The 16,104-nt window shown below is 34.9% G+C and overlaps 1 protein-coding gene, 1 long non-coding RNA gene and 3 other non-coding genes across 6 annotated transcripts; 2 read left to right on the forward strand and 3 right to left on the reverse strand.

Moving 5' to 3' along the window:
- The first annotated feature begins 485 nt into the window (after positions 1-485).
- LOC145054061 (polyadenylate-binding protein 2-like) lies at positions 486-3,700 on the forward strand. Of its 2 annotated transcripts, none has more exons than XM_079002186.1 (8): positions 486-1,080; positions 1,343-1,461; positions 1,549-2,205; positions 2,286-2,363; positions 2,449-2,538; positions 2,631-2,774; positions 2,856-3,221; positions 3,310-3,700. In XM_079002186.1, the coding sequence occupies exons 1-8, from the start codon at positions 840-842 to the stop codon at positions 3,559-3,561; spliced, it is 1,947 nt and encodes a 648-aa protein (XP_078858312.1). In that variant the 5' UTR covers positions 486-839; the 3' UTR covers positions 3,562-3,700. The 2 variants fall into 2 exon arrangements, with proteins under 2 accessions (XP_078858312.1, XP_078858313.1); XM_079002187.1 differs by having other exon boundaries at positions 2,634-2,774.
- A 6,832-nt stretch (positions 3,701-10,532) lies between these two features.
- Positions 10,533-10,639, reverse strand: LOC145056202 (small nucleolar RNA Z103). Its single transcript, XR_013685733.1, has one exon. It is a non-coding gene; the product is annotated as a small nucleolar RNA Z103 (small nucleolar RNA).
- Positions 10,640-10,707: 68 nt separating this feature from the next.
- LOC145056215 (small nucleolar RNA Z155) lies at positions 10,708-10,786 on the reverse strand. The gene has a single exon (XR_013685746.1). It is a non-coding gene; the product is annotated as a small nucleolar RNA Z155 (small nucleolar RNA).
- Positions 10,787-10,852: 66 nt separating this feature from the next.
- Positions 10,853-10,950, reverse strand: LOC145056204 (small nucleolar RNA R41). The gene has a single exon (XR_013685735.1). It is a non-coding gene; the product is annotated as a small nucleolar RNA R41 (small nucleolar RNA).
- Positions 10,951-11,484: 534 nt separating this feature from the next.
- LOC145051576 (uncharacterized) lies at positions 11,485-13,831 on the forward strand. Its single transcript, XR_013683710.1, has 3 exons — positions 11,485-11,839; positions 11,944-13,440; positions 13,641-13,831. It is a non-coding gene; the product is annotated as an uncharacterized LOC145051576 (long non-coding RNA).
- Positions 13,832-16,104: the final 2,273 nt, after the last annotated feature.

A 16,104-nucleotide genomic window follows, 5' to 3' on the forward strand; every position in this document is an offset into this window, starting at 1 on the left:
GACTGGTAATGCATTTCTTACAAGAAATTTGGGGGTTTTATACTAGGGTTTAGAATGTAGATCAAAGAGTTTGCACCGTTTACGGTGCAAGAGCAATTTGGGGGTTTGATGTTTGATTTGGGGAAATGACTGTAAAAAGGATTTTAACGGGTTTGTTTAATGTTCGTTAAGGGTGAAAAGGATTTTTACCGGTTTTACCTTGGATAAGAGCTTAACATAAGTAAAAGGGACAATGTTACCTTCTAAAAACATAAAATCGTTTAACCGACAAATTTAAGACACTATGAATGAAAGGTTACTTGGCAAAGAACCCTCTTTAATATGTATCTAGACTAGATGTCTTTCTTAAAATTCCATACCGTTGGTTTAGCCCTCATATTTCCAGATATTTACAGATGGACCCTCACGTTTCACACACGTGTGCCCGAAGCCCGAAGCTTGGTTGCTTGCGGATTTATATGCCCTGGAAAACACTTATCTCAACCCTCTCTCTGTTTGGCTTACCTCTCTCTCATTCATCCCGCCGTAACCTAGCGGCGATCTAGCCGTTCTCTGGTCGGATCTCCGACTAATCTATCCATACCTATTATCCTTCCCTCTCCTCTCTCTCTAGCTACCTGTACCCATTTCAAAAACAAAACAAAAAACAAGCATCTACAAAAAAGCGAAAAAATTTCTAGGGTTTCTGCGGTGTGTTTTGTTGTAAGTTGAATTTTTATCTGAGTTTCCCTTCTATCTATCTATTAAGATTTGAAATAAGAAGGGGGAGAGGGAAGTTACAAAAGCAAAAAAAAGAGAAAAATACCTGGAAAAGAGAAAATTTTTGCTAGGGTTTTGAGATGGCGGCGCAAGTTCTTCAACCTCAATCGGTGAACGGTGGTGCTGCATCTGGTGGCAACGCTCAACAGTTTGTCCCGACGTCGTTGTATGTCGGTGATTTGGAGATGAACGTCACCGATTCGCAACTGTTTGAGCTGTTTAGCCAACTAGGTCAGGTGGTTTCGGTTCGAGTTTGCAGGGATTTGTCTACTCGACGATCTCTTGGCTACGGCTATGTCAACTATGTGAACCCACAGGATGGTTAGTTCCGCCGAAATCTATTTTCTTTAGTGCAATGTGTATAATCTGTCTAACTTGCTAGCGTTTCGCTTTCTTCTGATAGTACTTGATTTCAATTAGCAATAATGGTAGCTGAAAATCAAATCGAATATGCAAATAAGTAACTGGATTCGTTTTTGATGAAGACGAAATTAAAAACCTAGAATATAGATGCATTGTGTCAAATATTTCGATTGATCTTCAAGATTTATGTCTCAAACTCCATTTGTTATGTTAATGACAGCTGCAAGGGCGATAGAGGTGCTGAACTTCACACCTCTCAATGGAAAGGCTGTTAGGATAATGTATTCCCATCGTGATCCCAGTGTACGCAAGAGTGGATCTGGGAATATATTTATCAAGGTATATCTAAACTTCAAAATCTATCTAACTATACGTTTATTGTCTTCATTACTGATTGATCTCTTGTTTGTTTCTTGAATGTCACAGAATTTGGACAAGGCAATTGACCAAAAAGCACTTCATGACACCTTCTCTACATTTGGCAACATCCTTTCTTGCAAGATTGCTACTGACATGACTGGTCAATCAAAGGGCTATGGATTTGTGCAGTATGACACTGAGGAAGCTGCACAACAAGCCATTGAGAAGCTGAATGGCATGCTTCTGAATGACAAGCAAGTGTTTGTAGGCCCCTTCCTACGTAAGCAAGAAAGAGAATTGGCTGTTGACAAGAGCAAATTCACTAATGTCTTTGTTAAGAACCTGTCTGAATCAACAACAGATGATGACTTAAACAAAGCATTCAGTGAATACGGAACAATCACAAGTGCAGTTGTGATGAGGGATGCAGAAGGCAACTCCAAATGCTTTGGTTTTGTTAACTTTGAGAATGCTGAAGATGCCGCAAAAGCTGTAGATGGTCTTAATGGACAGAAGTTTGATGATAAAGAATGGTATGTTGGAAAAGCCCAGAAAAAGAATGAAAGAGAACAGGAACTGAAACAACGATTTGAACAGACAATGAAGGAAGCTGTTGACAAATCACAAGGGCTGAATCTTTATATCAAGAATCTTGATGATACCATTTCTGATGAAAGCCTCAAGGAGTTCTTTACTCCTTTTGGTACTATAACTTCTTGCAAGGTTTGTTAATCAAGAATCATCAGATACAAACTAATTTCATAAACTGGTGATTAAATTAATTGTATTTGTTTAATTAACAGGTCATGCGTGATCCTAATGGAACTAGCAAAGGATCAGGCTTTGTTGCATTTTCCACTTCTGAGGAAGCTTCTAGAGCTGTAAGCAGATGTTTGTGTTTATTATTTATATAATATTTAAGTTAATTTATGTAAAAAGTTAAAACTTTTGTATATAATTTTATAGCTGGCTGAGATGAATGGGAAGATGATTGCTAGCAAGCCTCTTTATGTTGCACTTGCTCAACGCAAAGAAGACAGAAGGGCAAGATTGCAGGTTTGTTTACAAATTAATTTTTTTTTGTAAACTGAATTTGTGTGCATTTTTTTTATTTATAAAAATTGGTGATGGTTTAAATTGTATGAAAGCAGGCACAGTTTTCACAGATGAGACCTATTGCAATGGCACCTGCTCCTGGTGGTCCCCGCATGCCAATGTACCCTCCTGGTGGTCCCGGTCTTGGTCAACAAATGTTTTATGGTCAAGCTCAGCCTACCTTCATTCCTCCCCAAGTAATTCCAATTCCAATTCCAATTCCAATTCTAATTCCAATTCCATCTTGATTTATGAATTTTTATTGTGTGTGGATACAGCCTGGTTTTGGGTACCAACAGCAACTAGTTCCAGGGATGAGGCCAGGAGGGGGCCCAATGCCGAACTTCTTCATGCCAATGGTTCCGCCAGGTCAGCAAGGACAGCGTCCAGGTGGCAGGCGAGGTGGCATGCCCGGTCAACAGAATCAGCAACAGCCCGTCCCCCTCATGCAACAACAGATGGTCCCACGTGGGCGGATGTACCGTTACCCACCTGGACGCAATGTCGGTGAAGTTCCAATGGGTTCCATTCCGTACGACATTGGAAACGGAATGCCACTTCGTGAGGCCGGAATGGCACAGCCGATTCCGATCGGTGCTTTGGCTTCTGCTCTTGCAAATGCTTCTCCAACGGAACAAAGAACTGTAAGCCCTTTTTTCTTTAAATGTTGTTTTTTTGTTGAAGAATTAGATTTGGATAGGGGGTAAAAGTGTAAATATGATGGATGTGCAGATGTTGGGGGAGAGTTTGTACCCGTTGGTGGAACAGGTGGAGGGAGAGTCGGCTGCTAAGGTGACAGGGATGCTGCTGGAGATGGATCAGACGGAGGTGCTTCATCTGTTGGAGTCTCCGGAAGCTTTGAAGGCAAAGGTGGCTGAGGCTATGGATGTGTTGAGGAATGTGGGTGGTCATGGTCAGGCTGGAGTTGGAAGCCCTGCTGATCAGCTTGCTGCTTTGTCCTTGAATGACGGCATTGTTTCTTAAACTAATCTGATGTCTGAGGTTTTGAGACTTTAGAGATTTATGTTTGGATTTTTATTATTCGGTTTTTGGTTGTTTGACTTGAGTGAGATGTTAGGAGTTTCTTTTGACTATTTAATATTTATGTGTGGTTGAATTTTGAGATGGTTTCTTATCCTCTCTTGCTCTTGGTTGTTTCCATAATATTGATGATATGCTTGTTAGGGACTAGAGGTATTTGAAATATCTCAAGCTAATAACTTCACCTAAAAAACCAATCAGATATACCGATTTTTATGCAGCTTAAAAATCAATTTTTACTTTATGCTTAGAGGATGTTTACATTTAGAAATATGAACAGTTCCGAACTGTTTTACTAATTGATAGCAAGTAATAGGCAGGTAGTTATTTAGTCTTAGTATATAGTTCCCAAAGATTAGAAGACTAGTTAGGTTAACATTAAGGGGTCGTTTCATAGTTACTAATTGGGTTAGAAGCTAGCTGAGTTAGAAGTTCTGCCAGAGTAAATTTTGTTTCATAGTTACTAACTGGGTTAGAGCTAATTGGGTTAGAAGCTGACTGAATTAGAAGTTATGATAGTAAATTTTTGACTGAAATTTGTTGTTACATTTTGCATCGACTGATGGTACAAAATGAAATATTACCCTTAGACAATATCTTTTACATTAATTCCTTTACGTTCACACTTAAAGAAAACTACATACTTTTATTTATTCTCTTATACCATTGTACTTTAAATTTAATACAATTATAGCATTTTACTTTCACAACTCTTTTATTAGTTTATTTTACCATGAAAAATCTAATCATTTATTTCAATGTATAACACTATAAAAAAAAAGCACATAACTTAGAACATTGTAAACTAGTAAATTATGAGGCAAAATGATGTAAGCAACCACTAGCAAAATCTACTAATACCAAACAATGGATATACTTGTTTTATACACATCTGTTATATGGTTATAAACATGGACAAATTGGAAAAACCACTCTTGACCTTGAAAAAGCTTGTCTTTGAGGCTTCAATCTAAATCTAAAAAACAACAGGAGGTGTTTGTCGGTCCAAATCCTTGCAAAACTCTTTCTTGATGTTCTTTGAAATCGAAATCAGGTGACAGAAGGAAAATCGAAATCAAGTGGAAGATAAAGAAAAATTGAAATCTAAGCACATCAACAAGGAAAATCAAAATCAGTTGCAAGATATATAAAAATCAAAATCAAAGCACGTCAACAACAAGATAATCAGAACACAAAACAACAATTTCACCGGTTGAAACCGATTTTGATTTTGTGAAATTGATCCAATTGATAGCCAACATCTTGTTGTTCAAAAACAGAACTCACCTGAGCAAGACGATGGCGTAGAGGAGGAATCCGATAGCATCGGCGTTGGCGTTGGCGGAACAGCGAACGGATAGCCTGAACGATGGTGGCTGGTCTCGTTTCAACGGGCGTATGAGGAAGAAAGGTAATAAAGGGCACTGTTGTCTTAGGAAGAACATAGTGAGGAAGAAGAAGTTGGCTTGCGATGTCGATCTAGCGCCAAAGGGCAAAAGGGGAAGATGAAGATGAGTCAGACGCTTTTTTCCTTGGACCGAGTCCAAGGATTTAGGAGAGTTTTGGACACAGCCAGAGGTTATATAGATGACATCAAACACACGAACTCAGACCGTGTCAGCAAAAACTTCTGACCGAATTAGGTCAGAAGACAATCAAACAACCATTAACATGTGCCTTAGGTAATTCTGAAATGAATTTTGTAATCCAAAACATGAAAAACATGTCCAAAGTATGAAGAACAAGTCTGAAAAGTATAAATAGTCTGTTTCAAAAAGCTATAATTGGCCCGTAATTATCTTCAATGTTGTTTTGAAAATAATTTCTTTTCTCTCTATATGACCGCACTTTTATGGTTCTCTTATAATGTCTTGAAAACCTGTCATTGCCGCATATATTTTTGTAAAAATCAAGAACCGAAACCATGCGGGCTATCTTACGACATACATGTTTCGGTAGGTGGTTAGATGTTCTTGTCGGGGTACAAGGGGGTCATTTGTTTTTACATTACATATTCTACAAAGAAGTTGTCACACAGTCTCGAAGCAATGTAGAGGAAATGGTTTTTGAGATCGGGGAGTACCGGTTGACATTTAGGAAGAGGGAATTTTGCCTTGTCAATTGCTTCCATTTTGGTGATTTTTTTGCAGCCTGAAATTCTAGTCATGCCTTCTGATTACGTGTGTTTTCTATGATAAGATGAACACGTCGGTAAATTTGAAACATGTTATAAATGTATTTGAAACATCTCTTCATGTGTTATTGTAGGAGGATGTGATTGGTGTGTCTTTATTATATCTGTTGGATAAGTGGTTCAACGGTCTGTTGCCTTGTCAGCTTGTGAAAGATGAGTATTTTGGTTTGGTATTCAACTTTGATGAATTTAACAGATATTATGTCGTTAATTTATAAATATAATTAGTCATTAAATTATAAATATCACCAGTAATTTCTTTTACGTAGGTAATTGTGTATATTTTTGTTTTTGTTGGCGTAGATATCTTCCCAAGGGAAGATAATTTGGGAACAACTGTACGGTTAGCTATGAACGGTATTAGGATAACTTCATAAATTTTTTCATCTTGTCAAAGTTAATAAGTTAAAGCCTCAAAAATTGACGCACAACCTAAGCATATTTTATTTATTTTTAGGGTAAAATACATTTTATATCAATATTATCATTTTAAGGTTTTATGTTTGCTAATACCATGATACATGATTTTGTCAAATACGAATTTTGAAGACTTTTTTAGTAACACATTTTGCTTGGCATCAGACAAATTCTGAAGATTTTTTTACAAAATACGCATTGTGATGTGCTTGTTGATGTTGACCGAGTATGGTTATATATATAAAATTGCCATTATCACCCCATGTATAAAGCTTTTAAAATTATATTATGAAAATAATAAGCTTATAGAGAAATTAGAGCTGACATTGGTGTTGCCGGACAGTCTTATAATATTGAACGTGATGCTTTACCTAAAGTACTCGATCTCACAGGACACCGTCTATCACATTATCACCTTGTAGGTCAACTAATTATGAGCCTCAACAAAAGTAGGCACAACAAGATGCTAGAAAAATGTTCATATCCATCAGACCCACAACCACTACCATAATGAAGTTGCAAAAATTGCTTCAAGATTGTTAAAGACAGTTGTTGGCACATGATATACGAATGTCTCGTGTAGACAATGCGTTAGAGGTACATGTAGATTATATCGTAGAGGATCATGGGTATACCCAATAATAATGATACCAGACAAGATGATGGTACCTCACTAAGGTTCGAGGTGCATTGTTATTTAACTTTATGGTATATTTGTTATTGCTTTGTTGATTATTTAATAGTATTGAACCGTTACATTTTTGTAAATCAACAAAGTTACCGTCATAGACATTATCATCGAGAATCATGGTACATCACATCATGATTTTTAGACACATAGGGGTTCTCCGTTTAGATTACCAAACACCAACCTTGGCCTTAGGCACACTTAACGAGAAAGAAAAGACATCGCACACGTATAACCATCATCGTTAGACAATTGTATAAACAATAACATTGGCCGTCTATATCAAGTAGTTAGGGTACCAAACCCACTAATGTAATTCCCCATTGAGAGTTTACACTCACCATTGTGAATGGTACCAACGCATCACAGCAATCTGTCGATAAAAAGGATTGTGAAATTTTGTTATGTTGGCTTTTAAAGAGAGTTAATCAATATTATGACTTGGGCCAACTAATATCGATCGGAGATTTGTACAATATTGCATTATATTATTATTCCCATATTCCCAATTCACGATATATGTCCAGTTTTTCGCAAGGCATGTTTGGATACCAGTGACGGATGTCTTTAGGGGCCAGGGGAGGCGATAACCCCCCTGATTTTTTAACCTGTTAATATCTATTTTTATACTGAAATTGTTCGTAAGTTATGCAGGAAACTAAAAGAACAATCTGCCATAAAAATAAACCTATAATTTTTCAGAATACATATAATTCGTGATTTGTAGGAAACGCTACTACCAAAAAAAAAATTTAATTACTATCTATTTTTATAACCTTAAGAGAAGAAAAGAAACTAAACAATGTAAAAATAAAACTCAAAACCTTAACCCTTGACCATCATACGTCGGTGCCGCTCCTTTCACTCCCATCCTTTCCCGTTCATTTTCTCCGGTCTCAATATCTTCATGATTCATTGAACAATCTCACTGGTCGCGATCTCATCCTCTCCGGCTGGGGTGGGCTCACTTTTCTACCTTTTCCTCCCACGATTTAAGGATTGGCTCAAGCAACCTATCTTACTAATAAGAAAGTGGCTGCTAGTTGTAGCGCCCCTTTATAAAAATGATATTCTTCTGCGAGACTCCATCCAACCAAATCCCATTTTTGAAGGATGTATTCTCGGAAAACATCATTGCGAAAGCTTTCCGGTTGGAGGTGAGCTAAAATGGAATGACGGGGATTGAATGGCCTGGAAAGCTGGTAGGGTTTGGGGCGAGCTGTGGGCTACATTAGATATGGGTTGAACATCCCTATTGTTTTTTTATTTGAACGGAAGGAAATTCCCAAGCAAGAAACTTGGTTACCTGCATACTTGGCTCCGTTTTCTTCGAATAGAAAGCAGAGACAGCAATTTAAACATCGTTAGCAATCCTCCGGTTAGGATCACGAGGGAGAATAAAGTCTCCATCAAAAACAGCTCGACACCTCCAAACCCAAATATTCCATGCTATCGCACATAAGGTCGTACGCCACTGGCAATGATTGATTGAGCACCTACCCGCTTTGGTTTATAGGCCTCCACATCTTGCTTACATGTAAGTTCACACAAGGCGTTCTCTTGATCATGTTTCTTCTTTGTTAAAGTGCTTTAGGGAATTAGGGTATTGAGTTTTATCTTTTCTTGTCACACTGTTACAAAAAGGGTACAATATACAGTTGAGTTTTGCACATATAGGGTTAGACTTTTTTGAAGATACAGACTATGAAATTTAACTTTTTACCCAGACTATGAAATTTAACTTTTTACCTAATGCACTATTTTCATGACCTTTCATTATTGATATATTTTTATTTATATTTATAGTTGCTTAGTTGCTTTATTGTTTAGTATCTAATTATAGATTTTAGGAGACATGAATAAATAATTAATAATAACATATTTTTGGGAGGGTGAAATCACAAAATAAAGATGATTTCAAAAAATAAAATGTGCTAAATGCATTTTTGTCAAACCAAAATTTTCATAAACCTAGTTTATAACAGTTAGTAAACCGATTTATAGCTATATAAATATGGCTATTTAATTTTGTTTTGATCTTTGGGTTTCGGCCCCCCTAATACTATTAGTCGTGTTCGGCCCTTGTTGGATACTTTTGGAGAACACGCGATTCATTGTAGAGAGCTCCCTGGTTTCAAGTATAGACATGATGTGGTTCGGGATGTTCTCTTTGATGCTTGTCGGCGTGCTGGTATTTCTGTGAAGAAAGAAACGTCATTGAACTTTTTGATGGACCCGCAGGATGGCATATCCACACTTATACCGACTGACATTTTGATTTTTGGATGGATAGGAGGGAAGCATGCGTTCGTGGATCTTACTGGGGTCTCTCCTCTCGTTGGTTTGGGGAGAGGGGGTTCACAACTGGGCATGACGCTTTGAAAGCTACTGCGTGTAAAGTGGTAAAGCACGAGAATGCATGTAGAGAAAATCAACATGTGTTTGTCCTTTTTGCACTCGATACATTTGGTTTTCTCGTACTAGAGGCGGTGGAGCTCCTTAATAGAGTCCAACAAGTCATGCATTCTAATGTCATATCTCCTAGATCTACAAATGTTGTTTTCAAAAGAATTGATTTTGCCAACCAGAAAGAACTAGTGGTGCAGCTTGTTGCCCGTTTGCCTTCAATTGATATGTATTGTACTATAATATAGAAAAATGTCAAAATTCTTATTTGAACATATCTGAATTTTTGTAATTACAAAATTTTGCATTAGATTTTTTGTTTCATACAATTCCAACATTATATTTTTCGCAATACATGTTCTGTTTCATTTGAAAAAATGAGTTATTTTCAGCATATAAAGTTGGAAAAAACACTAAATCATAATTAAACACTTGGATACATAGTTTATTGGATACATAAATGATCATATGACCAACCAACCAGTAATCGAAATTAACATAAAACAAAAATAAAATAAAAATGACATTCCAGAAACGCTAGTCCGGAATTTCGAAATCTTCTCCTAAATGCGATGTTACTGACAATGTGATCCTTTTACCCAAAAAAAAAATGATTACTTTTGTCAAAAAGAACATTTATATTATGATCATTTTATTTTGTTTTGTGTTGCATTCCTGAATGTGTTTTCACTTTTCAAATAAACATCAACACATGTTTGACATTAGTTTAAGGCTTGATTGGTGGGATTTATGTTTACAATTTGCAAACTAATTTCATTTTCAAGGCATGGTAAGTTTGGATTTTTGGTGGTATAATCTTTATTTCTTTATCTATAACATATGCATATCAATCAGCCCCTCACCAGATAAAATTAAGAAGAAAAAAAAAAGAAACAATTCATCAAATGGGTATTGTCAGCAGCTTCGGATCATGTTATTGACACGACTCAGAAGCTTTGAATCAGAAGCTCTACACTAATTCTTCTAATAGATCAAATCCCTTTTCAGTTTTATTATTGTAAGATTTGTTTATCCGAGTGGGTTGTGTTTATGGATGCAAATGAGGTTATATTAGATAACAAAGAGGGCAAGAGATGTGGATCGATGAAAGCAAATGCATGGACTCATCATTTGGATCCAAACAGACGTCTAAAATCACGAAAATTAACAACTACCCTAAACTAATTCACCGGACAAATTGGAAAATAAATGGATCAGATTTCTGGCTTGGATTCTCCTAAAAATTTAGAAGAATGTTTAAATAGCGCACAGTATAATCAAATTCGATCATCTGGGGAAATAATCATCAATTCCATCCCTTTCTAAACCTAATAAATCAACTCTGAAAATTTTTCATCTTGAAATACAAATCATAAGTTTAAATCATTGATCAGATAATTGTAGTCTGGAAGTATTTTTAGATCGACATTATGTTTTCCGACAACTTTCTCATCACCTCAATGACAAAAACTAAAATCAATTGCATATATTGAATAAGAAAAGATAAAAACACAGAGAAATACATGGTAGAGGATGCTCAGAAGGATCCATTGGTTGTTTCTAATCACAAGGAGAAAACCAAGTTTTCCCTCATAAAATAGGTAGATTTCATCATCACAGCATCTCTTACTTCTATGTCTCCTTCGATTCGATTCGATTATTAACTAAAAAAACGAAAACGAAAACCAATTTAAAAAAGAGCTACCTTGCATCTGATCGGCGATGGGGGATTTTGATTCAATCGGTTGTGTGCATTTATAGTGTAATTTATGCATACGGCGGCTGTAATGTGTAGCGATAGGGCACAAAAGAAAAACCAAGTTATAGTTTATGACCTTGAAATATTAATGTTTGCTTTACGCCCCTTTTATTTTTCTGGTTATCCACATTTCACTCCCATCAATATTTTCTATTTCAAATTCTCTTTTGAACCATAATATATTTTTTTTCTTAAAGAAATTATTGTAGAACTTAAATAAATTTCAGTTTATATCCCCTACTTTAATAAAACAGTACCTCTTAAGCCACGTGGCATCTGTTCAACACCTTCTATCTTCAACTGAAGTTCTTAAACTACCCTTGTGCTTCTTTATGCTCCTTTACCATTAATCCGTTATGTGCACCTCTATTAAGTGAGTTCCTGATTTTTCTGCATATAATTTGAAACAAAATCAAAATCAATCCCATAAAATTAGGAGGTTCCTATTCTTTTTTATACCGGATTCAATCACACAACTGTTATTCATCCCTAAATCTCGCCAAAACGCTTATATCACTCAATGCTCTCCAAATACAAATTATGAAATCCCCGGATACCTACTAGCTTCATCGATTCTCCAATAACTTTTTTCATTATTTTCCTTCAAATTCGAAAAATACATGCTCCAGTTTCAACTTTCGTCAGTCTGTTGTGGTTGGTCTGGAAAACATATCTACATATATGGATATGATAGTTGGGGGAAAGCACAAAGTCGACCGAAAGATGAGAAGTGAATCCTTTGTTAAAGTTCATCAAGGTTTTAAGTTTCCTTTTTAGTTTTTGTTGTTCTTGCTTATTAATCGGTAATTATTGTTGAATTTGAACTTGAGAGATTTAAGGGGTTTTCGCCTTTTTGTGCAGAGAAGAATGTTGATATGCTTGAAATCGTCGGCGTCAAGATCATAGGTACTATATGCAGAACTGAAATTTCTTATCGACCGAGTCTTTGAGTATAATTTTATCAAGTTTAACAAGCTTGAAGTTTCTTAGTTTGGTTTCGTTAGGAATCTGGGCCCAATTCCTTACAATATAAGACTGAACACATTTGAGTACATTGATTTGAATGCTTCCAGGGTTGACTTAATTCCACCAACTTTTTTCAAGAATGGTGAGTTTTCAAAGTGTTAATCTTGGGGGGAATTTCTTGATTTCTACCAAACAGGGTTGATTTATTATCAAAGGGGGAATTTCTTGATTTCTACCAAACAAGGTTGATTTATTATCAAATTTGATCAATTTAAGCTTTAGCGAAAATGATTTTTTTGGTCAATTACCAGATCTATTTGATTTGGTAAACACATTTTTATCTCAAAAACTATTCTTTTTTTTTCTGGTCAAATCATGTTCAGATATGGTTAGCTCAATCATCTTCAAATGCTCAATCTTTCATTCAATCCACTCTTTGATGTCTCGCCATTTTCTTTATTCTCACTGTCATCCATTACTTACTTGAATCTAACATCAAAAAAAGTTGTATGGATGGGAATTGCCTCATGATTGATGTGACAGGTCAGGATCTAACTACTTATTAAGTAGAAGAAGCTTGACGGGTAGAAATTGAGAACTAAAGGTTTCAAAGATTCTTAACATATAAGGAATCCAGTTATATTTATATTAGCATCTAAAAAGCTTTGTGCTCAAGGTGTATCAAAACTGAAATTGTTACATAAATCGGTACAGGATTACTCTTTTACGGGCTACTCATCTGAACATTTAACCAGTTCAAGTAAGTATGGTATGCGAGTTTCCTTTTTACTTAATGTACTGAATGGGTACAGATGAATGTATATAAAAATTTTCTTTTTTTCCTTGATGTATAAAGAAACTTTCGTTAATACTTAATGCATTGAGAATTTCTTAATGAGCATTAAGTGAAGGAGGGGATCTTTAAACATCTCAATAAAACTAAATTTCCGATTATACCCTTGTGCTCCTATATTTGACTTGTCTTTTTTTGCCAACAAGCCACCACCAAGTTACAAAGAGGTACTATTTCTCACCATATTTTTGTCTTTTTTGCTTGATATTTTTATTGGGTTCTTTTCTCTGTTTCAAGTATTAACTAAGAGAAATTGCTTATATCTAAAGACAGTTATTTTGGCCTACCCCAACTCTTTACTGGCATTTACTATTTGATGGCTAATATATTGCGAGCTTTTATCTTATATCGTTGTGATTATTTCCTAAAGCAATTAAAATTTAAAATGAACTCATTGTAGGCATGGGATCTGGTAAGAGTTGCCAAAGTATAAAGAAAAATTGGCGAATTATGAAGAACAGGGGTTGAAGTTGTGATGACAATAGAATTTCCTTCATCATTCTAAAGATGAATATGCACAATTTTTCTTGAAAGTTCAGGTATTGAGTTTATAATTTTGGAATATGACCATTATGTAAATTCTATATTGATCAGAATAGGCCTACTAACTACTTTCGTTCTATATACAATGAGTTCTTCTATGTTTTCTTTTTATCAAATTTTGATTAAACACTCTTGATGAGTTCTTCTATGTTTTCTTTTTATCAAATTTTGATTAAACACTCTTTTGTACTCACAGATGCTTATAGAATCAAGAGTGGAAGTGATGGAAATTTGGTTGCTAGAAGGAAGACTTTAACAAATGGTGAACAATTCTTCCTTTGTATGAAACATTGATTTGCTTATGTTAAATATAAAGTAATATAAAATCACATTTTGTTTATGATGGAAGGAATTGTAAAGCTGTTAAGTGGCTATTGTAATCCTGGAACAAACATTGACTTACTTATCAAACAATAGATTGGTAGAAAGATAAGATTTTAGATCATAAACTTTGATATCTTTTTTTTTATTAGACGATCAAAATTATAATTCTATTTCAAATGATCAACCGTGGAATTCCACGGGTTTAAACCTAGTTTTAATATATCTAACATTCTCATTTTTTTTTCTTTCTAATGCTTAAGATGCAACTTGTTACGTTTGACATGAGAGTTTTCAAAGTTAAATAGTTTTGAAAACATAAACTTTTTCAACCTATCATCAATACACTTGCTTTTGTTTAAAAAAATTACATTGCCAAATTGTTTAAATTGTAATCCAAGAAAGAATATAAAAGATTATATATATATATATATATATATATATATATATATATATATATATAAGGAAAAGGGAATATACATTACAACCCCACCTAAGCTTAGGTACTAAACCTCTTGAAAATACATTGTTTTACTATATAAAGATTACGGTTAATGGATTCACGATTAATACTTCAAGATGTAAATTCAAGATCGACACAATAGGGTTTAGGGTTTAGAGTTTAGGGTTTAGGGTTTAGGTTTATGTTTAGGGGTTTAGGGTTTAGGATTTAGTGTTTAGATTTAGGGTTTAGGGTTTAGCTTTAGTGTTTAGGGTTTAAATTTAGGGTTTAGGTTTAGGTTTAGGGTTTAGTAATGTTCACTTGGATGAAGTAATAAACAATAATTGAGGAAAGAAAACGGAGATGATAAAACGATAATGAAAGAAAGAAATGTTATGGAGAATGATATATTTACCAAGTGAAACCAAACCAGGTATATTTAGCATGTTAAAACGATATATTTTAGAAGTTTAGTACCTAAGTTTAGGTGGGGCTGTAATGTATATATAGTATACTAGTTGACTTGGTGTAAGGATTTAGTAAGAAAATTATAGAGGTTTAGATATTTAAGATTATTGAAAATTGCATTGAAAGTTAAAACATTAGTCGATGGATACTTATAATTAAATAGTTATGCTTAACTAATTCGCACCAAAGGCGGTGTAGCTCCTCAACAGAGTCCAACGGGTCATGCAATTTAATGTTATATTTTTTAGATCCACAAATGTTGTTTTCAAAAAATTAACTTGTTGTCGTTTGCCTTCCATTGATATGTATTGAACTATATACAATTAATTAATGAAGTACCCTATTGCTTCAATGTTTAGGCCATTTAAGTGATGTTTGGAGTCCAAGTGCAAAGATTCAATAAGATGTGCTCTTATCCATTTGAAGAAGATCTTACTTTTATCATATGATATATTGCTATTTAGTATTTACTAAAGTTGCATTTGCTACATAATGAACATAACAAGGCTTTTTCAACAAACATTTGGCATGGAGGAGACCGTAACAAAAGGGGTCGTTGACCAAGTCCAAAGGGACCAACTCTCCAAAATTAATTTCATTCAAAAAGTTGGAACACAATGAAATAAGAAGCAAAATGACCAAAAACACCCTAGCCCCACTCTCATCTACCCTCCAAACGACCTTTCATTTTCCCCATATTCTCTACTCGTTTTGTTGTGATAGTTTATGACATCTTTGCATTCATGTATAAAAACAATGGATATTATAAAAAATGATGCTTGTAGAATATAATAAGAGTGATCACGGTTTATGCACACCAACACCAAAACTCCAACCTAACTTCGATTGACACAAACGTGTATATGCTGCTGAAAATTTCCTCTTGCTATCCGTCTTTATTTGGTTCAAGGAAAACATATGAAAATAATTCAATCATCGATGGATAAAGTGTATTTGTGGTGATCAATCAATGATTTTGATGCTAAAATATGAAGGCATGTGACGATTAATTGTCATTAAATTGATGTCTAAAATAGAAATTTACAGTTCTTTACGCATACTTTAGGCATAGAAGTGAAATTTACAAATTAATCGGTTGTCTGAAATATATTATTTCCCCAAATGTTGAAAATAATAAAAACACTCCAAGAAAAAGGTATAGAGAGAGGTTCGTTTGGTTGATACATACAACAATGGTTGTGGATAAGAGAGGGACGAAGAACATGATAAAGAAACTCATGGATGATGATGAAGCTACATGGAGAGAGAGAGAGAGAGAGAGAGAGAGAGAGAGATTTGTAACTTTTAATATTGCTTTCTGTCATGTCATGGTTTTAACAAATGTCCTGATAAGACTTGTTATGTCCAATCCCGTTCTATCTCATCCGGTTCTGGTATTAAGCATTACCTAATTACTAAAGTTTCAATT

The sequence above is a fragment of the Lactuca serriola genome, chromosome 5 (assembly GCF_051521515.1).
Source record: "Lactuca serriola cultivar US96UC23 chromosome 5, Lser_US96UC23_V15, whole genome shotgun sequence".
NCBI classification, from domain to species: domain Eukaryota; kingdom Viridiplantae; phylum Streptophyta; class Magnoliopsida; order Asterales; family Asteraceae; genus Lactuca; species Lactuca serriola.

What these genes read in the sequence shown, in the direction of transcription:
- LOC145054061 (XM_079002186.1), top strand. Translation starts at nt 840, where the DNA reads ATGGCGGCGCAAGTTCTTCAACCTCAATCGGTGAACGGTGGTGCTGCA. An exon ending in CTATGTGAACCCACAGGATG is followed by an intron (nt 1,081 to 1,342) that starts GTTAGTTCCGCC and finishes TGTTAATGACAG; the next exon opens with CTGCAAGGGCGATAGAGGTG. An exon ending in CTCCAACGGAACAAAGAACT is followed by an intron (nt 3,222 to 3,309) that starts GTAAGCCCTTTT and finishes ATGGATGTGCAG; the next exon opens with ATGTTGGGGGAGAGTTTGTA.